Source organism: Berghia stephanieae, chromosome 2, assembly GCF_034508935.2.
Source record: "Berghia stephanieae isolate SIO BIC M18660-M18661 chromosome 2, UCSD_Bste_1.3, whole genome shotgun sequence".
NCBI classification, from domain to species: domain Eukaryota; kingdom Metazoa; phylum Mollusca; class Gastropoda; order Nudibranchia; family Aeolidiidae; genus Berghia; species Berghia stephanieae.
Window position 1 is genome coordinate 94,075,242 of NC_088361.1, and position 27,500 is coordinate 94,102,741.

General features: G+C 36.4%; 1 protein-coding gene across 9 annotated transcripts in view; it reads left to right on the top strand.

Annotated features, from left to right (window-relative positions):
* The window catches only part of LOC144965905 (uncharacterized), a 152,659-nt gene that overhangs the window by 1,607 nt on the left and 123,552 nt on the right, over positions 1 to 27,500 (top strand). For 5 of the 9 annotated variants that reach the window (XM_078901735.1, XM_078901734.1, XM_078901736.1 and 2 more), the window contains exons 2-3: positions 1,738 to 1,953; positions 19,517 to 19,694. In XM_078901735.1, the coding sequence (XP_078757861.1) occupies positions 1,945 to 1,953; positions 19,517 to 19,694 (187 nt within the window). In that variant the 5' untranslated portion in view covers positions 1,738 to 1,944. The remainder of the gene's footprint in view (positions 1 to 1,737; positions 1,954 to 19,516; positions 19,695 to 27,500) is intronic. The other 4 variants (XM_078901739.1, XM_078901742.1, XM_078901740.1 and 1 more) reach the window with 2 other exon arrangements.

The following is a 27,500-nucleotide window of genomic DNA, read 5'->3' on the forward strand; positions in this document are numbered from 1 at the left end:
AATGTTTCGTTCATCCTGTTTTGTTGATAAAGGGGAAACCAGAAACGTTCACTTGATCTGTTTTTGTAATTAAATTGAAGCTTACATTCACTTCCACATTGTTATTTATTTCTTCGAGCTTCGAGCAGCAACATTTACATCACTAAAACATGTAAACTTTACTCAAATTTCATTTACTTAATTTTTCTTTTACACTTACGACCGTTTCTGGATATAAATATCACCCCAAATTAAATTATTACCGTTTTGAGGTGGCGGGTAACAGATCAATTGTGACAGAAAGTAAAAAGAATATTGTCAATAACTAACTTTATCATTTTGATTGAAGAGTGTGTACATTTTATAAGATATGACACTCAATTGTGACTGACATATTAACTTCTAGCTCGTGATAAATAAAGACTCGTAATACGTATATCAATTGTAAGGAAAAATCTAAAGGCATTGGATAAATAACTTTATCTCTGTGTTATTTCGATATGTGTTAATTTATGAGACATGTCATGTCACTTGAGGCGGTCTATTAACTCCCACATTACCAACTGGGGGAGAAGTGGCCGAGTGGTTAAGGGACTGCACTGTGACCCGGAAGGACCCGGGTTCGAGCCCCGCTTTAGGCACTTTCGTTTTTTTTTCTTGAGCAAGATTATTAATCCCCAATTTGCTGTCTTGGACAACATGGGTGATTCGTGTTGACATCAGACATCTTGTTTGATGAGTTATCTATATTCCTTCGTGGAATGCCGAGGCGACGATATCGTATGATGTCGTGGCGGAAAAGGCATAATTTTTATTTATTTTTTACCAACTATGGGAAAATTGTCACATTCGTTACGATACAACCAACATTTTTCTTATTCAAATTTCTCTTGTACATCATAAAATTTAAAGAACATGAACAGTTTGTTGAAGAGCTTGTTTTGCTAAAGAAATTATTTTTCGTAAGAACTTACTGCTAGTGTGTTTGAGTCATAAAAAATCTATTTTTGTGTTAGTTGGGTGTGAAGTTTTGGGGAAACTCATGAAAATGGCTGGTAAGGAGAGAGTTAAAACCTGTGAAGTCCCATCCAGATAGAGAATGATGTAAAACTCTCAAACAACCTATTGGACAAATTATTATTACCAGAGAATATTACAAGTTTCAAAACACTCAGGGGTTTTTCTATGAGGCAAACAAGACAAGTATTTTCTCATTAAGTCACGAAATAAATGACAAAAAAAAATTGCAGTTTTCTCAGAAAAATGAAAATGCGACATAGCAGATTTTGAATGGCATTTCCTCACTCGATTGTGAATAGAGTATTGATGGTGTCGTCTTTAACCCCCCCCCCCTCCCCCCCATAAATCACTATATTATACTATTGAAAGAAACAAACAGACACAAAAATTCACATTCTTGTGGTCGTTTTAAAACTCTTATTTAAAAAAAAAAAAGGGGGGGGGGGAGAGGGGGTTGGGGCTGTAATCAATAATCAAGTTTTGAATCTAAGGATAATATTGCTATTCCTTTGTTATTTTTAGGCAGTGGAATCTCTAATCTAATGATTAACACCAAAATTTCACTACACCCCCCACCCCATCCCGCTCCCTCTCCTAAATCGAGAGTTAAGGAATTTAAGATTTATTTTTGACTGAACTTGTATTGAATATTATTATTTAAAATCATAAAATGCTATGGAATATTTGTATTGATTGGTGAATGTTTTTGAATGTTCTTATTACTTGCTTTTATCAAAGGCACTTAACTGATTTATTCCTATTTATTCCATGATATTATAAGATTTATGAATAAAAAAAAAAGAATTATACTACCAGTTTTATTCATTGATATAAAAAGTGAAACGGCAATGGATAACCCTATGTGAAATGAACGTACTTGAATTCGTCTCGTGTTACATGGATATAAAATAAAATGTTTCCAGGAGAGAGCGAAGAGGATTTTATATGAAAAAGGTAAATTGATATTATATTGTTTAATGCATTCTGTGCTCGATAACGCTACTTGACTTAGCGCCTTTCACCTCCTAGTCATACACTCGGGCCGCCTCGGTCGCCTCTTTTATCGTCTGCGTGAGATTCCACAACCTTTCTGTTTGATAAGGGTTAAAAAAAAACCCAAAAAACATAGAGCTTTTATATAGCGCAATATCCACTAAATGTGCTCAAATCGCTTTACAAAGTCCTGACCAACAGCAACACGTAACAAGACATAACGCCTGTTAGGCGATATTACTAATTTTCCGACAGAGACAACGCTGTTGACCGCCAGATACTCATAGTACACCTGAGTACGGTGAAAGAATGTGAGTAAAGAGTTCAACAATCCGCCGAGCTAGGCTCGACAGCAGGACCTTCCGATCTGAAAGCAAGTGTCATTCCACAAGACCACATAGCCGCATAGGTTAGGATAAAATTGCACTTAATGTTGATACAAAAGGTCATTTTTATGAAACTCGCCACAAAAATATTCTAGTATTGAGTTAATTGAAAAAACTAAGGTAAAAAAATCATATTTTCGTTGTTTCTTTCAGTTGAATTATATAAAATAAAGCATCTGGCGATCTAGTCTAGCTCCAATATTATAGATAGAATGAAGTTCACGTCACCCGGGTCTTTGTTATTGTTTTTTTTTTTTTGCTATCTACCTTTATGAGTATTTCTCACTAAACTGTACCAATCACACTATAAAGGTTCATGGTTACACATAGTTTTGTGTGTAGTTCCGTTATACTTCCGTATGGCAATGTTGTGAGCTTCCTAGCCAAGTGCATACTATCTAAAGCAGGAATAGTTTCTCAAAGGTTCAAAAAGTATGGTCAGAAGATCAACTTTGTCCTAACTTTTCCCCCCACTTTAAAACGCTATAATTTCTAGAATTCTGATAATTGATCGTCAGTTTTTGGTTTACTTTTCATTTATCAATCCAGAGTAACTGCCTAAAGTGGGGGTCCCGATAGCTCAGTTGGTAGAGCACTTGCTTCACACACAAAGTGATAAAGATCGATCCCGGGTGCAGTCGACATTTTTTTCTGACCCACCTGTCCACCCAGAAGTGAATGGGTAGTGAGTCTGTTAGATTTGGCGGAAAATAGCTACTTTGCGATAGACTAGCATCCTATCCAAAGGATAGCAAGCAATTGCTATTGTCTAGTTCTCGCTATAGAAACCGGGATAAACTCCGGCTCCATGAGCCTAATGGCTCTGAAGGACTAAAGAAAGAACTGCTAAAAGCTATTTTTCTCTTAAGTTTTCCCAAATAACTTATTATTAGTATTATTGTGACGAAAGTCACGAAATTGATCTTCTGTTGCGGCCACAATTGCACTAATTATATAACGCATCTCCACACGTCGCAGAGTTTAAGATGCTTCTCTTTATCCCGCTCCTTACCAACCATTGGAAAATCGTCGCGTTCGTTATGATCAACCAATTTTATCTTTTTGATTTCTTTTGCACATCACAAAATTTAAAGAAAATTTTTTTGTTATAGCAATAAAAAATTGACACTGTGTTTGTAGAGCTCATTTTGCTGAACAATATTATGTATGGAATGTACTTGTTGCTTTTCTGATTGAGTAAGAAAATTCTGAAAATGCTGGTAAGGAGAGGGTTAACCAGGGCGTGCAGGTCACATTTTTAGTTCATAGTGTGCAAGTTGCTTGCTTGGTATTCTTGCGTGAAATCACTCATAATATTATCAGTCAATGTTTAAAATCAAGTTCCCAACCACACCTGAATTCAGAGGGGCGATTGCCATAAACCATTAATATTATTCGCTTACTGTCACCCATTGGTATTAACCACGCCAACGATTGCTTCAAATTATCATAAGTCACAACTTGGTGATAAACTCTGTGCTGAAAATTGTACAAACTCTTAAATACTCTGGAAAGACACGTATGATTTAAAAACTTGTCCAGAAAACTCTTCCTTCAGTTATCGATCGATTTAAATGACTCTCATCTAAAAAAGAACAAACAAACAAAAAAACAAAAAAAAAACAAAAACAAAAAAACAAAAAAAAACAAACAAAACAAAACAAAAAACAAAAACAAAAACAAAAAATAGGGCTTTTATATAGGGCAATATCCACTAAATGTGCTCAAAGCGCTTTACAAAGGGTCCCTGACCAACAGCAACACCTAACATGTAGAACGAGACATGACGCCTGTTTGGCGATATTGCAACTTTTTTGACAGAGACAACGGACGCTGTTGACTGCCAGGTACTCATTTGACACCTGAGTACGGTGAGAGAATGTGAATGAAGAGTCTTTTCCAAGGACTGAAATATGCACCGAGCTAAGCTCGAACCCAGGACCTTCTGATCCGAAAGCGAGTGTCATACCACAAGACCACATAGCCGCACATTAGGCAAAAACTCTCGAATCTGGGACTTGGCAGAGTCTTCCTTAATAATTTATACTTTACCTTCCTTTGCCTTTGGACAATTTAAGTCTCTGTTTAGCACTCTAAGGGGGATAAAAGTAATCGTTCAGGGCCATTAGGCCCATGGAGACAGTTTCTAAAGCACGAAAGAGACAATTCCAATTGCTTGGTACCCTTTGAACATGAGGTAGTTTATCGCAAAGTACTTTCCGCCAGATCAATCAGAACCAGCTACTCAATATCTGTTGGGGTGGACGGGGGGAGGGTCTGAAAAATAATTGCAACTGCATCCAGGATCAATCTCGGTCCCGTTGCGGTTGAAGCGAGTTCTCTACCAACTGAGCTATAGAGCCCCTATAGGGAGAATATCTTGGCCTTATAATAATGGAAATAACATACAAACCAAGGTAAAATATACTCTATGGCAACAATATTAAAACAAGCTCAGTTATCAGATCCGAAAATAACTACGTATATGGTAAAATCGACGTGTATTTATTTGCAGGTCTGATAATCCAATTCCTTATGGGCTCATTGTAATGAAAATCTTTAAAAAATGACGCAAAATATTGTCCATTACAACGATGTTAAACTAGGCCCATAATTGGGTTCGCATGTCAAACCTGCATACCATATGTACATGTCTGGTAGAATCTAACAATGGAAATATATGATGAAACGAAATATAAAAAGACTTATGAATAATTGTCTGATTAAATCTATTTATACAATTTTTGCCCGAATACAATAGTGCTTTTCATTATTTGAACCAGTCTGGGAAGGAAAACAATTTGTTACATTTCATTTAAATCATTCTAAGGGGGATGTAAGAGATCGATGTTGAGCCTTCAATATGTATCGATCAATTATTGATAATTAAACATGATTCAATAATAACGCCTTTGAAGTGTTTGACAAATAATCGATTACAAGGCATTTCAGAGACTTCGATGGGTTTTCTTTACGGAGAATTATAAGCAAGTCGTATAAGATCAAATTATGATATTTTTATATCTGTTTTCCACAAACTGACAACTTAAAGAACAGGCGTAAAACTGAGTTCTAAGCTTACTTTACATATAATTTTTTATTTATTTTAGATTGTCTAAAAATAATTTGCTTTTTTGTTTGTTTGATAATTGATTGGTTTTTGGTTTCTCTGGTGTTGTTTTTTTTTCTTCTGTTTTTTGTTGCTGCTGTTGTTGTTGTTGTTGTTGTTTTGTTTAGTTTGGTTTGAGGAACATGATTAATTCTTCTCATTAAAGGCATTTCTTTTAACAAAACCAACAACAACGAAATAATTTAAAATAGTTAAAGTAAGCTTTAAATTCAGTATCAAATACCAGATAGTAGCGATACCTCAGTTGGTAGATCGATCACATCCCAGGTGCAGTCGAGTTTTTTTTTTCTTTCTGACCCCGCTTGTCCACACATCAGTGATTAGGTAGCTGGATTTGTTAGGTCTGGCGGAAAGTGGACTATAGAAAGCGGGATAAACACAGGCTACACCGACATAATACGCATGGAGATACGATGTGTCATAATATTATATTCAAGTAGTTGATCACTCCTATGTTTAAGATATCGTGTTGCCAAATCAGGTAGATTGAATGAGATCAAGTATTGTAACACATACACACGTAACCAACCCTTTTATTGAACCATCGATGGATTAGGTAGCGTTTACGGGTTTTATAAGGATGTGTAAACAAAATTGGATTTAGACAAGCGTGTTGCATAACACGACTTTCATTAGTCGAGACGGAAAATCCTGAACTTTTATATAACGCAATATCAACTTAACGCTCAAAGCCCTTTACAGTGGGTGCCCTCATCAATTCTTAATACGTAAAACAAGACATAATCTTGCCTTGGAAAAATCAACCAAATTCAACACGCGGAGTTCGAACCTCTCGAATCACAGTGTAGTGGAATAATTCCTCGGCAACTCCCTTCCCTCCCTTCCCGCCCCATCCCCCCTCAGAAATGGAGAATGTAGCTGAAAATGAAATTGGATTGGTTGAATTATCTATCTTCTTTCATAGACACCTGGGTGCTGTACAGAAGGAATGGGTGACATAATATCGGGTTGACTAGATAAAACACATCATATTATTTTACAATAAAATATAAAAATATGAACATTCATATATCGCATTTTCATTGATTACCTAAGCTCAATGCAGTTCACAATGTTCCTTTATTCCTCCAGTAGGCCACATGGAACGATATTTCCATTTTATGCATTACCAGTCGCCTGTTAGGCCTCCTTTATGTACTTACATTCTTATAATATCAATCACTCCCTGTAGCCAGGTATTCGTTCACACTTGAGTCGAGTGGGGTAATATGTGTAAAGTGTCTTACCCAATGACACCGCATCGGAGCCTTAATTTTCTACTATCACTGTCAACCATGCGGCCATTGATCACGCTTAACATTACTTGACATTTGTGGCAATACGTGACACCGTACCGCTGATCAACCGAGCCACATATTATGACATTCAAGTTCTTTATTTGGTCACGCACTATGAAAGTCAAGTCATCTAGGGTTTTTGTCTCAATCCACTTTTGTTTAAACATCCTTAAAGATCAGAAAAAAAAATTGTGTATGAAACAGTGTAAGACAACGCAAGAAAGAAAAATACAAGAAAAAAAAACTCCCAAAAATCCTTCTTCTTTGACTGGAGACCGAACCTTAGACCTCCTGATTACCGGTCAGACACCACAGATATTACCCGTTTAATGTTTGTATTCGTTACAAGGGTACACAAGTGCTTGCTACTTAATCTGTCACTTTGATATTTACACATCCTTACAAAAACCTGTTGGCGGAACCGCTGCCTAATCCATCGATGGATCAATAAAATGTAATGGTAAAACTCTTCCGGACAACTGATGCATTCATACCTTGTGTAATAAATTGATCTTCTGGTTTCATTGTGATGGCATCTTATTTTCTAGTCTAAATATATTATGCTGGTCGTGTCGTTAGATAAAGATCATCCAGCTTCGCCCTTTTACGTTCGTAATCTTAAGAATATGTCTATTCATCCTGCTAAAGTAGTTATGCCACCTTATGATTCAATATATAACCTATTCATTATTAGTCCTCTGAATGGATGGTTACAAAACACTTCCAATGAGTTTGGAACTGGAAGAGTAGAAGGCGTGAAGTCACGACTTTTCTGCTCTATTCTAAACGTTTCATTGTTAGATTAAATTTACTGGATCTAAATCACCTCTGGCATAGTACAGAATGAAAGAGGCAGGTCACTTAATATGATACCGTCGCTGTATTATTATCATTGACGCAATTCCTAGCTGACGGTGCACTGCATAAACTGTAAATCCGATTAATCTTATCGGAGGAATAACTGTGACTTATAAAGGTAAACAGCCCTGAGGTACATGCCCTGTAGTACTATTACATGTTGTCATTATTGTTTATAATTATTCACGGTCGGGTAACAGTAAGCATTGGACATGCATTGCTATTGTCTGATCAAGTATAATACGGATTGAGGTATACTTTTCCTTGCACATAATATTACCCCGCTCGATTTAGGTGTGAGTGAGTACCTGGCTATAGGCAGTGATAGATATTGTAATACATGTAGTACAAAAGACGTCAAACAGACAACTGGTACTCTCTCTCTCTCTCTCTCTCTCTCTCTCTCTCTCTCTCTCTCTCTCTATATATATATATATATATATATATATATATATATATATATATATATATAAGCAAAATTAACTGAGTCACCAAATTTTAGCTTTTGCAGTTCACAAAATGACATTATTATTTTAACTAGTTAACTGCCGTACTCTGGAAAACCATGTATTTAAAAGTTTGGCCAAAACGCTCGTCCTTCAAATATCGATCGATTTAACTGACCCTCATCTTGTCAACAACTCTCAAACCTGGGACTCCAATGAAGTTTCATGGCCCTCGACGTGTTAAAAACTCTCAAACCCGGGACTCCAATGAAGTTCCATGGCCCTCGACCTTTTAAAAACTCTCAAACCTGGGACTCCAATGAAGTTCCATGGCCCTCGACGTGTTAAAAACTCTCAAACCCGGGACTCCAATGAAGTTCCATGGCCCTCGACGTGTTAAAAACTCAAACCTGGGACTTCAATGAAGTTCCATGGCCCTCGACGTGTTAAAAACTCTCAAACCCGGGACTCCAATGAGTCCCGGGTTTGAGAGTTTTTGATACAATGGGGGCCATTTTTATCAATCGATATTTGAGAACGAGTTTTCTGGCCAGCATTGTGCCTTTTCGGAGGATGTTGAAGACATATTTGTGGTAAAATTTTCTGACCAAAACAGAAAGAAATGTGTTTTGTCATTGAACAACAGAAGAACGACATGAGGGGAAGATAAACCCTCTTCCGCACTAGGACAGGACTGTCCCGGGACAGTCCTGTCCCAAATCTGTAACATATAGAATTTAGAGAGATCTTCCGCACCTATTGGGACGGGACAAAACAGTCCCGTTGTGTCCCAAGCCGTTGTGAAATGCTACAAAATCAACGGGACAGGACTGTCCCAGTCCCGTGTTCATATCGTTTGTGATAGTAGAAAAATATAGCAGACTTCCGCACTAGGACAAAAAAGTCCCAGACTTGGCGGCGCCGTGTCAAAATTGAAATGCCTGTCTTTATTTTCTGCATCCCTACTACTACTACTCCTCCTCCTCCTCCTCCTCCTCCTCCTCCTCCTCCTCCTCCTACTACTACTACTACTACTGCTACTACTACTACTACTACTACTACTACTACTACTACTACTACTACTACTACTACTACTACTACTGTTGCTTCTGCTGCTGCTAATGCCACTAATATATTAATACCTACATCCCTTACAATTTGTATTTATTTCCAATTCCATTGTATTTATTTTCCAACAATAGTCCACACTTTATTTTAGTTCACTGTCTTCTATACTGCATAACACAGTTCCTACCCGCCTCCCCTCTTTTAACATAATTAAGTACGCACCTTTTATAAATTTCTATTGCTCTGTTTTAATTCGCGCTTCCTCACAAAGTAGCATACAATTTCCTGCCCATCAATGTTTTTGTTTATGCATTTTAACAACGCCACTACCACATTATCTCATTCGCCTGTAGTTTTTAATTCATCATGTGTTGTTGATGAAGGGGAAACCCGAAACGTCCATTTTATCTGTTTTCGTATAGTAAACTGAAGCTTACATTCAATTTCACAGTTATGATTTATTTATTTATTTCAATTCTGAATATAAAAAAGCAAGAACAATTCAAAAAATAATTCTATGTGATGAAACCCCGTACAGAAGGCATAGCAACATAAACATTTTCGGCAATTTAAAAACGTATGTTTATAAATATAATTTAAGAAGTGTCACAATTTGTGACACAGCAGTAACGTGTCTAAAACCGGTCGCACATCTATTCGGTACCTTGTGGGATCAATTATCTTTATCGTTATTTATTTCGGGAATTTTCAATGAAAATATTTTTAAGTAAGTCCTTCTGAGCCACTTGGACTCATTGTAAGACAAATTAACTCCTTTAGAGCCTTGTAGTCAATGGTACAGGAGTTATCCCGTTTCAATAGCGTGAAGCGGACAATTAACGTATTTGTTTGAAAACCTTTGAACAGGACGCTAGTCTATCGCAGATTACAATCCCAGCTTGACAGGTACCCTTTTACACCTGAATGGAGTGAGTGATTGGAGTAAATTTTCTTGCTCTAGAAAGTACAAATTGGCTTCGGTCGGAATCGAACACAGAACCTCTGAGTGCAGAGTACAACGCGCTAACCATGGGCCATCTTGCCTCCTAATCCGGAACTTATCCATGTTTCTGTGGCGTTGAGCAGACAGATAACAGTTTAAATTAAAAAAAAAAAAATTCCCTTTTTCATCCCATAAGGGAAAGTTTTCTCGAGGGTCTATTCCAAGGGAAGACTGGAATAACCCAGGCGTCAGCCGCAATGCAGCGCCGCAAATTTAGCTAGGACGAGGTATAACCCAGGCGTCAGCCGCAGTGCAGCGCCGCAAATTGAGCTAGGCGAGGTGACTTAGTCAACTGATGCCTTTCGGGTACGAAGCATGCTGACTTTCTATTATCCTCTTGAATGATGCTGATGCTAGTCCGTCAAAGATTACTTTCATCAGCGAACTGGTACTCATTTGCACCTGAGTAAAATGAGGTGATTCCAAGAAAGTCATTTTAGGATAAGATCGGAGATCACCATAGAGTCTACGGAATTGACCCTTGAGCAATCTTTGGGTCATTAAAGGATGCACCCAATATTGTTTTCTCTTTCAATTTGACTTTTTTTCCACGTAGTAAAGCACAGAAATATGCAACCTCTATTTCATCCATTACTACTAGTAGTAGTAGTAGTAGTAGTAGTAGTAGTAGTAGTAGTAGTAGTAGTAGTAGTAGTAGTAGTAGTAGTAGTAGTAGTAGTAGTAGTAGTAGTAGCAGCAGCAGCAGCAATAATATTACTCTTGCTATAAGAATATTTCATGATTATATAAATCTTATGTAAACAAATCCCATTGTTCAGTGTAAAAAATCTTTATCGTCATGTCGTATCTTATGTTGATTCATAAAATGTGAATTATTAGAGTTGCAATTGCCTACAAATACACTTTTGAATCTTGTAAAAATAAATAAATAATGCATTCGCGCAGGTGTGTCCTGGGACAGTCCTGTCCTAGTGCGGAACCCATTTTGAATAGAAGTTTTCTCGAGTGGGACAGGACAAATTTGTCCCGGGACAGTTTTGTCCTAGTGCGGAAGAAGGTTAACAGCACTTGATTGTACCTACTTAAGCAAGGCATTTCAATCAAGACTTGTTCAAGTCAATGAAGTAATGTGTATTTACAGGTTGTGACAATACCGATAGCTCAGTTGGTAGATAGAGCACCCCCTATACGTACAAAGGGTGCGAGATCGATCCTGGGTGGTTCGAGGTTTTTATTTCTATTCTGACCCTCCCCCCCCCCCCCCCCCCCCCCCGCCCTCTGTTCACTCAACAGTGAGTGGGTAACTTGGTCTGTTAGATCCAGTGGAAAGTAATTTACAATGGACTAGCGTCATATCAAAAGATAGCAAGAGATTGCAATTGTCCGTTTCCCGCTATAAAAACCGGGATAAACTCCGGCTCTGAAGGACTAGTTATAAACAGTTATTTTGATATGTTTCGAGACACAATCGTCAAGTATGCTGATTTATGGAGTCACTTCTATTCTGATGGCTTGATTTACTTGACTTAATCCTCTTCGCTCCTTGTAAAACATAGGGCCTCTACGAGCGTCCGCCATCTACTACTGTCCTTGGCCATCTTCTTGGTAGACTCCCAGATGAGGTCCGCCATTTTCATTTCTTCTGACAATGATCGCTTCCATGTCTGCTTTGGACGCCCCACCTTTCGTGTCCCTTGGGGGTTCCACTCAAGGGACTGGCGGGAGACATTGCTCTATTCTGATGTACTCTGAAAATTAATAAAAACAAACACACATTTAGATTATAAATCGAGCTACAAATTGAGCTTTTACATAGAGCAATATCCACTAAACGTGCTCAAAGCGCTTTACATGGGGTCCCTGGCCAACAGCAACACTTAACATGTTAGGCGATATTACATTTTTTCGGTCATAGACAACGCTGTTAACGGCCAGGTTCTCATTTGACACATGAGTACGGTGAGAGACTCAACTCAACTATGCGCGAGCGAGTCTCGAACCTAAGACCTTCCGATCCGAAAGCAGGTGTCTTACCAGATGACCACATAGCCGCACAACCAGTTAACTGCCGTACTCTGGAAAAACACGTATTAAAATTTTAGCCAGAAAACTCGTCATTCAAATATCGTTCGATTTAAATGACCCTTATCTTGTCAAAACTCTCAAACCTTGTACGTCACAAATTCCCAAAGTTTGAGAGTTTTTCGCAAGATGAATATCATATAAATGGCCAGGTATAAATTGAAGGACGAGTTTTCTGGCCAAAAATTTTAAAACGTGTTTTTAAAAAATCTTTCAGAGTACGGAATAATACATTGCTTCTACAGAAAGATAAATATTATGTGTTTATTGATCTTGACTGATAACCCCGGTCATATCATGTTTATGAATATTATATCTCTTGCACCCAATAAATAAGGGAAGATTGTGTGTTATGGATATATCCTATACATACATACATACATTCATACATATATATATATATATATATATGTATATTTATATGTGTATATATATATATATGTGTGTGTGTGTTGTGTATTTGTGTGTGTTATGTGTGTGTGTATGTGTGTGTGTTGGAGAGTGTGCTATTCAAATATTGAAAAGTTTATCACCAATATTTACCTAAGCCAGAAAGGCTACAATAATGTACCAATAACCCGATCAGTAGAACCTCTTTCTTGTAATAATCTGTCGTATCTAGATACTCTGAAAAATACATTTGATAGATTTTGATCAGAAAACTCCTCCTTCAAATATCGATCGAATAAAATGATCCTCATTTTGTCCACAAAAAAAATCTTTGAAAACCTATGGAGTTCAAGAACGTCTTCGAGGAAATCTCTAGTTTGAAAGTTTTTGACAAGCTGAGGGTCATTTTAATCAATCGATATTTGAAAGACGAGTTTTCTGGCCAAAATTCTAATTTGGGTTGTTTTTTATTTAAAAGTTATTAAAGTTATTTTATTAAAAAGTCTCGGAGTTATAGCGCTATATAAGTTTTCAGCATTATTATTATTATTATTATTATTAAAAGTAGGACAGAAATGACTCAATACAATTATTGAACACCTTCTAACGTTCCGTGGTATTTTAACGAGTTAATTGCTGTATTCTGGATATACACGTATTTAAAATTTGGCCAGAAAACTCGTCCTTCAAATATATCAATAGATTTAAATTTGCATCATCTTGGCAAAGACTCTCAAACCTGGGACCTCGCAAGGTCTTTCTTAAGTCCCAGGATTGAGAGTTTTTGCCAAGATGAGGGTCATTTAAATCGATCGATATTTGAAGTAAGGACGAGTGTTCTGGCCAAATGTTTAAATACGTTATTTTTTCAGAGAACGGCAGTTAACTGGTTAGTATACCAATCTACTGAGACGAAATCAATCTTTGATTTAAAGACAGGAAAGGGGTTGAAAAGAAATCAATAAATTATAAAACAACTTAAATGAGGAACACGCTAAAGAGGAAAGTTATGTACTTTATCCATATATAGAACATCAACAATACGTTCTACTATGCGCTATAATTATATCCGGGAAAAAATGCCTTTGTTCGACGTCGGTGGAAGTTTTACTTTTAGGTCTATCTATAAGGGAAAAAAAAAGGTTTTGATATACCAATCTTAAAAGTAGTCCTTCAGAGCCATAGGTCCATGGAGCCGGAGTTTATCCCGGTTTATATAGCGTGAAACGGACAATACAAATTGCTTGTTATCCTTTGGATAGGACTCTAGTCTATCGAAAGTACTTTCCGCCAAATGTAACTGACTGAGCTACCCATTCACTGCTGGGTGGACAGGGGGGGGGGGGTCAGAAAAAATCTCGACTATACCCGCGATCGATCTCGGTCCCTTCGGTGTGAAGCAAGTGCTCTACCAACTGAGCTATCGAGACCTCCACACCAATCGTAAGACGAAATCAATCTTTGAATTTAAAGAAAGACTACTTTTAACACCGTTGTCTCTGCCGAAAAATGTATTGGAATATCGCCTTACAGGCTTCACGTCTGGTCCTACACGTTAAGAGTTGCAGTTATTGTCTACCATTTGTAAAGCGCTTTGAGTAAATGTAGTAGATATTGCTCGATATAAATGCTCACTTTCTAAAAGAAGTCTGGCTATGAGTTGAACAAAATAAAGACAAAATTAAGATCAGTTTGATCAAAGGACAGCCGCCGATTAGTTTTGTATCAGAAAAGAAGCAACGAAGTGAACATAATTCTTCTTTTACTGGATTATCAATCAGAAATTAATTTCCTTCAGACAAATGGCCTTGGTTATTTTCAATAATAAGCTCAGCATATCGCCTCGATTACGGTTGAGTGAATGCATGCCACCGGTACTCATCTAGAATATTGATCAAAGTTTAGAGAGCAACGACTAATTCTTGGAATAATGTGTCATGCTTTTCACCAGTTTTATAGGTGACAGAAATCTTAATCTAAGTGTTCATCATTATCTACCTCCTCCTCCTCCTCCTCCTCTACCACCACCACCACTACAACTACCACCAAACGCTTTACAAAGGGTCCCTGACTAATAATAACACGTAACATGTAGAACGAGACATGACATCTTTTAGGCGATATTACAATTTTTTTCCGACAGAGACAGCGCTGTTAACGGTCAGGTACTCATTTTACACCTGAGTACGATGAGAGACTGTGAATAAAGAGCCTTTTCCAAGGACTCAACTGTGCTCCGAGGGAAGCTCGAACTCAGAACCTTCCGATCCTGAAAGCGAGTGTCATCCCACAAGACCACATAGCCAGATTATAGACGCGGAGGATCACAATCAAAATGGTTATTTTAACGTGTCTAATAATCAATTAACCCTTGCTCTACCTCTATTTTCCCATGTGTTAACAGTTTCACCAATTATCGCACTCTGGAAAAACACGGATTAAAAAAATTGGCCAGAAAACTTGTCCTTCAAATATCGATCGATTTAAACGACCCTCGTCTTGGCAAAAACTCTCAAACCGAGGTCCTCACGAGGTCTTTGAGGAATCCCAGGTTCGATAGTTTTTGCCAAGATAAGGGCCATTTAAATCGATCGATATTTTAATAACGAGTTTTTTTTTGGTTTTTTTTTTTGGACCAAATTTTTAAATACGTGTTTTTACAGTCCAGCAGTTAACCGGGTAATCGACATGTCAATATTTGCAATGTTCTCACCACAAAAGTGTAGGTGGTATCAAATTCGGTAAGACCGCAAAGTGACGAGAAATTAATAATAAAGAGTGTTTAATGGATTCATAATCTGACGATCACAAAATAAAGGACTGGAAACCACTTCAAAGTGTCACCATTAGAGGCTTTTTCTCAGGGAAACCCTAAAAATATGAACATTTTCTCTTCTTGAAGCAAATATTTCTACCGAAGTGGACATTTTTTTTGTCTCATAAGTGAACGCAATTATGGGCTTGATTTAACATTGTAATGGACAATATTTTGCGTTGGTTTGAGAATATGTCCGTTACAACAATGAGCCCATAACAATTTGGGTTATCAGACCTGCAAATAAGAACCCGTCGCTATTTACGCAACACAATGCTGCCTTTTCTGAAATAAATACATTAAAAAAAAATTGGCCAGAAAACTCGTCCTTCAAATAAATATTGATCGATTAGAATGTCCCTTATCTCGTCAAAAAATCTCAAACCTGGGACATCTGTGAAGACTCGTGAAATCCTAGGTTTGATAGTGTTTGACAAGATGACGGTTATTTTAATCGAGCGATATAATTTGAAGGTTGAGTTTTTTTTTTTTTGAATGAGTTTTTTTTTTTTTTTAGAGTCCAGCAGTATTTTCTTTCTTATTCGGTAATAAAATTAAAACGACACGACATTAATTACAACGAGTCCTTGTTGAATAAACAATACGATCGACTTAGCATTGAAGTAATAATTGCTAGCTATCAGTAGTACAGGTCAAAAACTGTATAAAATCATTGGGGAAAGTTTTCATCAGTATTGGCCAAAAAAAAAAAAAAAAAAAAAACAATCCCAAAAGAAAAAAAAACAAAAAAAAAACGGTATAAATTCATCGACGAAAGTTTTCAACAGTATAATATGTCAAAAACTGTATAAAATCGTTGGGAAAAGTTTTCAGTGGTATAGTTTGAAACGTATAATATCATTTATGAATATTTCCGGCGGTAAAGATCAAAAACTGTAAAAAAAAATATTGACAATAATCTTTAACAATATCGGTCGAAAAGTTTATAAAATCATTGACGAAACTCATAAGCAGTCCACGTAAAAACATTGTATAAAATCATTGACAAAAGTTTGTAGACGAAAACTGTATTTTTTAGAAAAAAAAAACACAACATGAGATTTTCTATATAGCGCAATATCCAATAAACGTGCTCAAAGCGCTTTACAAGAGGTCCGTGACCAACAGCAACACGTAACATGTAGACCGAGATATGGCGCCTGTTAGGCGATATTATAGTTTCTTTTCCGACAGAGACAACGCTGTTTAAGATCAGGTGCTTACACCTGAGTACGGTGAGAGAATGTGAGTAAAGAGCATTTTCCAAGGACTCAACTATGCGCAGAGTGAGGCTCGAACCCACGACCTTCCGATTCGAAAGGGATTGTCATACCACAGGACACATAGCCGCACATATTAAAATAAAATTACTGACGAAAGTTTACAGCAGTATACATTATGTCAATATCTGAATGAAATCAGTGACGAAAGCTGTCTCCCTGTTAAAAGATTATGCTACCCATGGTGGAGAGTAAGTCATTTCCTGCGTCTTCTATCCCCCTATATCTGTTTTCCGGGTGGCTGCGGTTTTTGTCTTGGAATGGGATTACTTTGTTTAGTTCTGACGCTGGCCGGAGTCCCTGTCTGAGAAACAAACAGGCAAATATAAACATTTAGTTTTGGGATATAATTCTTTCCCCCTGTAAATCATCTATTATGTATTGTAACATTGTGTGCTTTATTTATTTATTTATTTTTTTTTTGGTTTGAGTATTATGTTTTGTAAGCTTTTGAGTCTGATCCTCTTGGTAGGATCCTGTACGTGAGTTGATGGGACTCTAAGGTGATCTCAAACTAAGCACATTGATAGTTTACTGTTGGTGTCTATTTCTGTTCCCTTTATCTTACTTTTTATCTTATACTTTTAATTGTAAATCTGTAATTATAAAAAACCATCTCATCTTCTTTCTTTTTAACTGGCGTTGAAATGGGTAAAATCCATAGATATTCACATGGTAAAATCCTTAAAACATAAACCTAAAACAGGATTATGCTTATGATCGACCTCTTGGTAGGAACATGTTATAATCCAACAATAATAGTTGTAAGAGGCTCCCGTTTACATTTGAAAAGAGAGTTTCAAAGGCTCGCTAAACCTGAACACAATCAGATATTCCTTCACGGAGACGTTGGTTTAAATGGAACGCAAGATTTGATTGAAGCCGTCACTGTTCTTTGATTCTAACGGTCGAATGTAATAGGAGACATATTTTGATTGTGACTTGAGCAGTAGTCTATAAACACACATTGGGTATTCTGCCATGCCGTACTCTGAATACAACCAAAAAACACATTTCTAAAAGTTTGGAAAGAAAACGCTTCCTTCAAATATGGATCGATGAGAATGACCCCCATCTTGTCAAAAACTCTCAAAGCAGAGATTCCTTGACGACTTCGGTCCTAGGGTACTTTTTAATTGATCGATGTGAAGGACGAGTTTTCTGGCCAAATTTGGAAATACGTGTTTTTCAGAGTACGGCATATTGAATCCGTGGAAAAGAATGATTTTGGAAATGGAGTGTTTGTATTACGATTGGATTCTGACACGAATCAGTCATAAACGCTGTCTATTGATTATTGTCATTTTAAGATAATATTATGACAAAATGTGGCCCGCCGTCTCAAAATGGTATTTTGTGGGATAAATCAAAAGCTTAATGGTGAATTTAAAGTTACAATGATTTTCAAAAAAAATATTAATTTTTGAATTTTTACAATTTTTGAGATCATTGTATTTATACTTCACCATTACGGAAAGAAACTATTCCAAGTTGTATGCTTATGAATCTAAATTCAATTTCCAGTAGCCTTCTCATCCCTAAAATATTATGTTATTTTTATATTCAAAAAGCTATTTGATTTGCTATTTTCTTTTACTAATAGTCAATCACGAGCCCCCAGAGAAATTATTTTCTTAAATCTAAGACCTCTCGAAGTCGTCAAGGAATCCCTGCTTTGAGACTTTTTTCCAAGATGAGGGTAATTTCAATCGATCCATATAATTTGAAGGAAGCGTTTTCTGTCCAAAATTTTAGAAATGTGTTTTTTTGTTGTATTTTGAATAGGTATTTTGTATTTTAAATACTTAAAAATACCGGTTTGATTCGGTGGGTTACAGATGAAGAATTGAAACAGAAATGTAAAATCTATACTTCCCTTTTCTTTACGAGGATCTCGAGAGCTCCGTTGGTAGATCCCTCGCTTCACACGTACAGAGACCTATATCGAGTACAATCGAGATTAATTTTTTTCTTACCCTCTTGTCCAACCAACAGTCATTTGGTAACTGGGTCTCTTAGATCTGGCGGAAAGAACTGTGCGATAGACTGGCATGGCGTTCTATCCAAAGGTTAGCGAGCAATTATTGCTATTGTCTGTTTCACGCTTTAGAAACCGAGATAAACTCCATATGGCTTTGAAGGACTACTTATACGAGACTTCTATCTTCGCTGGGTTTTGTGTAATGTTGCTTCTAGAAGAAAGAAAACAATAATAAGAGGGAATAGAAGCTTCGATTTGATTTATGAATGCATATGAGGTGGATGTTTCGGGTTTCCCCTTTGTCAAACAAATCGAGACGACGTGATGAGACACTAAAGACAAATATTCGCCTTAATAACGTCATCCTATCTTATCTCTCATTTGTCTTTTAGTGTCTTATCCATCGCGTTTGTTTGTTTCATCTGGCGGGCAGATATGTTATGGGTATTCAATTAAGTGATCCTTCAGGGCCATGAGGCCCATGGAGCCGGAGTTTATCCAGGTTTCTATAGCGTGAAATGGACTATAGCAATTGCATGCTATCCTTTGGATAGGACGATAGTCGATCGCAAAGTACTTTCTGCCAATCACTGCTGGGTGGACAAGGGAGTCAGAAAAAAATCTCGACTGAAACCCGAGATCGATCTCTACCAACTGAGCTATCTGACCCCCATATTTACTTAACAGCATAGTATCAATATTGAACGAATTCTACAGCCATGCTTTGAGTTAAAGAAGATTGCTCGTGGTGTACTAAAAATAGATGATCCGGGAAAAGGTCTATTTCATTTGGTTTTAAATTTTTATTTATTCCTCTATTGTCCAGACAACCCCAATGTCCCACGACGCGGTGTGCTGGGGATCCACAGAATTCGGTCAAGATGGACACGGTATGACCAATGCCGAGGTGGTGACTGTCCACCATGGGATGCTCACACATGAAGGAATACGAGGACGAATCAAGATGGCCGCATGTGGATCTAGCCACACGGTTGTCGTCACCGGTGAGTAGATGGCTAAATATTTGATCCACCGCGTCAAAACGGTATGATGTCGGTATGAGTGAGATGCTAAAAAATGGCCATAGATATTAGGGTTGGATTTATACTTCATATTATGTTTTATTGAGGAAGATGAAAATATGACTTAACGATTATGTCGGGATAAATGATATTCGTTTCGGTAAAATACTCACCACATCCGCGAGTCGGATACAACACACCAACACACAAAACTGTGTGTAACTTGGAACTTTTATAGTTTGATTGATGTGATCGAATGAGAAGTAGTCATCAAAATGGCTGTCTAAAACAATAGCGAAGATCTGAGTGACGTCAATTTCGTAACCTCTATTGGTTATAATGGCGAATAAATACATTTTCTTACACTTTGAAAAAGGAAAGATCGTCTAGCTTATCATTTAAATTCTACTATTTACTTCCGTAGTACGATTCATCCCGACATAAATACCGTCTTGAGGCGATTGTTCACATTTAGATTATAGGCTATGGCACTAAGCAACCCAACCCGCCTAGCTATGGCATGATCCCGTATATTAAAGAAACAAACAAACATTTGGTTCTAACAATCAAAATATATAGGGATATGAAAAGGCATGTCTATACATTTAATTTGACAAAATATCAAGCAATAAGCATGTGAAGTGAAAGCAAACTCAAAACACTTCACCGATGACAGGATAAAAGGGGGACAACTTGCGGACGGCACAAAGAGAGTCTTTTGATTCGTGTCTCCAGCAGACAGCGATAATATTACAGGTCTGAGACAAAATTTTTATGACGATAAAGCTTTGTAAAAAAAAAATCGGACATGTTTGAATGGGTCGTCAACAAGTAGTCACAGAAAAGACTTTGAAACTCTTTTCAATCCATGATTTAGCTGGGATGTTTTCAAAGTCCGTTTTATGGAAGTCCGTCGAGTCCTTTTTATCATAATTCGCATGTCAGGCGATATTACAATTTATTCCGGACAGAGACAACGTTGTTGGCGGCCAGGTACCCATTTTACACCTTAGTATGGTGAAAGAGTAAAGAGCCTTTTCCAAGGACTCAACTATGCGCCGAGCGAGGCTCGAACCCAGAATATTGCGGTTCAAAAGCGAGTGTCATACCACAAGACCATATTGTAGCTGCACGAGGCTGAAAAGTAACATGTTATATATCTGATCATTTTGGTTTCATTATTAATTTTCGTCGTCTGTTTCATCCCGACATCACACCGTTTTAAGACGGTTGGTTACATTTTGAAAACATTTTTATTTTTTGGTCTGTGAAGAGAAGATCAATATATCCGTTAACTGTATGTAATCTGCAAAAACACGCATTTTACAATTTGCCCGGCAAAAGTCGTCCTTCAAATATTGATCGATTCAAACGACCCTCCATCTTGACAAAATGTCTCAAACCTGGGGCCTCGCGAGGTCTTCCTTAAGTCCCAGGTTTGAGAGTTTTTGCCAAGATGTGGGTTATTTAAATCGATCGACATTTGAAGGATGAGTTTTCTGGACAGATTTTTAAATACGTGTTTTTCCAGAGTGAGGAAGTTATTGGAGGTTAAACACAAGATACGATTCAATGACAAAAGTCGGTATTTATAAAGTGTCATCCTTCATTGAACACACTCAGACAAATGAATGCATATTGAATTACATAATGCTTAATTTAAACACACGATACGATTCAATGACAGGAAGTCGGTATGTATTTATAAAGTGTTATCCTTCATTGAACACACTCGGACAAATGAATGCATATTCAATTACATAATGCTGTCAGTACGTTATTTTCTCATTCAATAACAATAGTGTAGAGTTTTAATAATGATTCTTCTATTGGTTTGTGAATATCAATTGTTTGATGATAAAATGGAGTCAATCCAGGTCCTCTATATAAAAGGCCTTGAGTCAATACAATAACAGGGTCTCAATGATCACATAAATGGGATCAGACTTTATATGTGTTTATCTTTCATTGATCAGCTCTAGGCGAAGATATTTAATCACACATTGTAATCAGAATTATATATTGTCTTATTTCAATTAATGATATTCTAAAATTCTCGAAAAATTTATCCTTGTCTGGATTGTTGAGATCAATGAAAAGATACGGCCCATATGATAAAATGAAGCCAAAACTTATAATTTTTCATTAACCAGTTAACTGCTGTACTCTGGAAAAAAAAACAACAACTTGTATTTAGAAATTTGGCTAGAAAACTAGTCCTAAACTCAATCGATTTAAATGACCCTAATCTTGGCAACAACAAAAAAAAAAATAGAACTAAAAAACAACAAAAAACAAAAAAACAAAACAAAACAAAACGAACCCCCCCCCCAAAAAAAAAAAAACAAAAAAAAAACAAAACAGACAATGGTATATGCAGTGGCGGTTCTAGCCTATTTACAGTGGTTGGGCAAAGATGATCCGGTCATAATATATATATATATATATATATATATATATATATATATATATATATATATATATATATATATATTATTTATTTATTTATTTTTTTTTTTAATTAAAATTTTTTTTTCACCTTTAAAAAAAATATTTCAACCACAAATAATCACATTCACAATGAAATGACAATACCAGTAGATTTTAATTATTCCAAACGTAATCAAAAAATAATCACGAAAGAGAATACAACTAAAAACTAAAGCGACGAGACATAATGCGACAACACCTTGACAATAGAAGTCCCATTTCGTTCACTCGAAAAATTAAAGAGATGCTTTAATCCCTCAACGGCGAGATTAATATTTCTGTTACATTACTGGTTTTCAGTAGTATGTAGTAACCTTAAAGTTTTCATCGAGAAGCAACAACAGCGATATGACTCGAGTTTCATTCAGAGCTGAAATTGCATCATTTTTACTGCTGTCTTGGTGGTTAGAATGATTGTGCCGGTGGTGGTAGTGGTTGGAATAGTGGTAGCGGTGGTGGTGGTGGTGGAGGAGGAGGAGGAAGACGAGGCGGTGAGGGAGGATGTAATTATGATAGTGGTTTTGGTGGTGCTGTTGGTTAGAATGATAGTTGTGGAGACGATTGTTGTACTTGTTGTTAATATTGTTGTTGTTGTTGTTGTTGTTGTTGTTGTTGTTGTTGTTGTTAATGATGATGATGATGATGATGATGATGATGATGATGATGATGATGATGATGATGATGACAACCACGATGTCGTCGACAATGATGGTTACCACCATACGATATTACAAAGTTTATTTAATCTTAGGCTTTCGCCAATAATTCACACAATACAATTAAGACAAAAGAATGTTATCAATCTCTCCTCATGCATTCGTTATACTATCACAATAACGACCGTGTTATCTTTACTCCTTCCCAATGCTATCTATACAAGAGTGCTATGCTCCTTCCCCAACCAACCCCTAGCTTCCCGCCTCTTCGTCGCGAACTATCTTATGTATGTATTAGCTTCAGGACGGGCAAGTACGGAATCTGCCCACCCTTCCTTTAAACGTCTTTATTTCCTCTATAACTTAGAATTCAACTCTCTCCTTACTCAGAAGAGTATTTCTCGTATACTAATTCAATTGTTGAGAAAACCAAAATGGTGGTTGTATTAATATTTATTTAGTCGTGACTTTTGAATAAAATGTTTTGTTTTATTAGAGGAAATACAATAGAAAATTACATTGTTTTGCAAAATTATTTAGTCTGGCAATAAAAATACAGCGGTAATTACTTTAAGAATAATAAAAAAAAGAACTAACAAATTAATTTGTTAAAAAACAAAAACAAAAAAAAAAACAACAAAAAACAAATAAGAAAACAATTTAAATAAATGAGTTTTGAGAAGTACTTAAAGAAAACGAGAAAAAAAAAGAAATAATTTAAATGGATAAACAAATATATAAAAACAACACAAATTAATACTAAATTGATATAATATTAGTAAGTTAATAAATTTAATTCAATACTGGAACCTTCCCAAAGTCATTACATCAATGGTACCAGCACAAGTAAGGCAATAAATAAGAAAAAGTTCGTTTGCCAAAAGCTCTATTCAGTGTTCACTGGTTATTAAGGTGGGCTCATTTGAATTAGCCCGACCTAGTACTAGAGAGGCCAGACAGCAAAAATCGGAGTTAGTTCACCGTCAGGCGACGTGACGATGAGATGACGATGTGGGCGGAGTGGAGTGGTTGGGGAGGGGAGGGGGGGGGGGGGGGGGTTGATAAAAAGAACAGGAGCGTATCCTGGTTTATGCATTACGGGGTGCATGGTCATTCGCAATCTATCAAAAATACACACAAATTGATTTCAGTACGAAGTATCAAGTTTAAGTAGTAACTTTTGAAATTATCTAATTTAGATTAGATTATTTCGGACCTGGTAATACAGCTTATAACTTGAAAAAAACAGGCTGGTATTTGCCCACCCTGCCCATTATTACCAGCCGTCCCTGGGTATATGTACTTTTGGCAGGGCTTAATGTGGAAGAATAACTTTCAAACCTGGGACCTTAAGTCCTCTCAACGTCATTTAAATCGAATGATATTTGAATGACGGTTTCTGGCCAATTTTTAAATACTTGTCTTTCCAGAGTACGACAGTCAACATGTTAAGCTGACATATACATTATGCAAGTCTGACATCCGAAACTACTTATGGGCCTAGTTTAATATTATTGAAATCGACAATGTTTTGCGTCCTTTTTTGTTGTTGTTGGCATTTCCATTACAACAATGGGTCCATAAGAATTGGGTTATCAGATTTGCAAATACGTGCACGTCGGGTTAAGCAAATCTGGAAGAATGCATAATCATATAAGAGTATCAAAATTAAATATATAAATGATCAATCTCTATCCATTCTGTCTCCATGTTATCATTAGAACCAATATTGGAAACTTATCTTGATTTTGATCTTAACAAACCAAATGGATATCCATTTGGTGTGTTAAGATCAATATCAAGATTGGTTCCAATGATAACCTGGAGACGGAATGGATAGAGATTGATCATTCATTAGATTATAATATGTAAACGAATGCATATTTATTTTGAATGAGCGGGGGTAGGTCGTTGTTTAACTATTTACCCACATTGTACTTGTTATTGTACGTGACTTCATGTGTGAATATCAGTCTGATGTCAAAATGTCTTTACAGATCTCAATAAATAGACAGATTGGTAAATATACAAATAAGAAATATTGAACATTTGTTTGACATGAAGAAGAAATGGGGAAACAGACAAAAGGTTGAAAATAGAGATGGTAGATAGGTGGCTCGTTAAGGCAATAGAATTAGTTATACAAAAATAAATAAAACGACTGATATGTAGATTGATAGATAGAAAGAAAGAAAGTAAGAAAGAAAGAGAGAGAGAGAGAGAGAGAGAGAGAGAGAGAGAGAGAGAGAGAGAGAGAGAGAGAGAGAGCAATGAACGCGATTGAACAATTTCAAAACGGATCGTAACCGAACTGTAACTTTTTCATCATTGCAACTCAAAGATAACCATAATATATCGTTTATATTTCAAAAAGCAACCGCTCGTCCACGATTTATATCCATCTCTTGGATATTCTGTATGACTTTTTGCATTCGACAGGTTTTTAATGTGGAATCATCTTATTATGCCATTCAGGGCAGTAAAATATTTTGGCAAGTGCTGTAGATTGAATCTGATCGTAGCCATCGTTAACTTATAGCCTGACACTGATCAAAAAATGACATGAAAATGCCAGTCTTTGGTCACAAAAGAAAACAAATCGTGAGTTGTATTCAATAGTTCAACCAATGGGATCACTTGTTTCCATGAGCACTACTAACAACAACTGACTAGGCGATGCAAAAACCAAATAATGACGTCAAATGCCAGTCTTTTTGGTTTCAGTGTCAGGCTATAACTTAACGATGGCGACGATCTGATACAATGGCAATTAGGACAACGTGAAGTTTTTTTTCTTTCTTTTTTATTTCTTTCTGTCTTTCTTTTTTTCCTTCTTTCTATCTTTCTTCCTTTGTTTAACTATTTATTAATATATTCATTTATTATTATTTTTTTGCTATTTTCCTTCCAGTCGTACTGTCTTCATTTTCGATTCATTATGTAACATTTTTCATCAGATTGCATTAGTGGGAGGCAATCGTAATTGGATAGAAATAGGAGCAAAATAAATGGGTTAGTTCCCTTGAATTAGAAAAATTCCACGCTGTATTCAGTTTTGAGTAAATTAAATTATTATAACGTGATTTTCAATTCAAAAGTTGTCGATATGTTTTGCCGTCCATTCTGAATACTGTGTTTTTATTCCACGAAACCACGCGCCTTTCTAAAGAGCAATATCCACTCACTTAAAGCACTTTACAAAGGGTCCCAAACCATCAGCAACACTATTTGGTTTTAGACATGTCATGTCTCATCCTACGTGTTGTTGGATTGGGGCCCCATGTTGAGCGGTTTGAGTACGTTAAGTTAACTCATTCAATCCTAGAGATTTTTGCTACTTTTCAAAATAGGAAAAAAATGTATTAAAAATGAGCATGTGCATAGATAGTTTTAGTCAACCACCATTAACATGTAAAATCTATTAAACACTAGCTTTGATACTACGCCTATAATTTGTCTCATAAAATTGTAATGAATAGGCATGGGGTAAAAGTAACCCGGGTAAACTACGGATATAGTCGGTGTTAGGGTTGAGTGAGTTAATATCGCTATGCATAACTTATAAATGCTCATTAGAAACAATTCTACTTTGAACCCACTTTTTGGCACCTGGTTCATCCAGACATAGACCTAATACCGTTTTGAGACGTTGGGTTACAAAATTACCAAAATATCAACATTTTCTCATTGTTATTATTTTTTACTTTAAACTCAATTAATTGGCTTCATCTAGTTTATTCCAACATAAAAACAGGTTGACACAGTGGGCCCCATGTTCCCAATAACTATGAGAGTCGGCAAACTGCCAGGGGAGACAATGAATAAAGACAATCGAATTATAACAATATTAAAGTTTGTTATTCCCCTTTGATCACAAAAATAAATCAATCGACACAGTCGAGAAAAAGACACGATGATCTCGGCGTTGTACTCAACACGGTCAGTCACAGAAAATCAGCTTAGCAGGACAGCATGTCACTAAGCATGCAATGGCCAGTCATCCCTCCCTAACTTGCTGCGCTGCACTGCGGGCTGATGCCTGGGATTCTTCAGACATCTTAGAGATACGCAATAAAGACTAATATGACTTGACGCTATAGTGTCGGGATGGTCCAAATCCTGCCCCTCCCCCCTCTCCTAACAAAAAAAACCCCCAAAGAAACCAAACCACAAAAAGAAACAAAACAAAAAAATCCACCAAAGGAAAAACACAAATATACTAAAAACAAAAAAAAAAAACATACACAAAAAAAAACACAAAAAAAAACAAAAAAACAAAAAACAAAACTAAACTAAACTAAAACAAAAACAAATAAAAGAAAGAAAAAAAACGAACATAAAAAACTCCAAAAAAATACAACCAAAAAATAAACAAAACAAAAGAAAGAACAACAAATAACCAACCCCCCCCCCCCCTAAAAAAAAACAAACAAACAAAAAAAACAAAAAACAAACAAACAAACAAACAAACAAACAAACAAACACCCCCCCCTCCGCCCCCTCCCCAAAAAAACAAAACAAAACAAAATACAACAAAAAAATATCTCAAAAACCCACTAAAGCAATTCAAAACAACGGATTTAAAAATTGGAATGAACTGGAATTTGAAAATTTCTCTTTGCCATTTCAGTTTCCACAATAC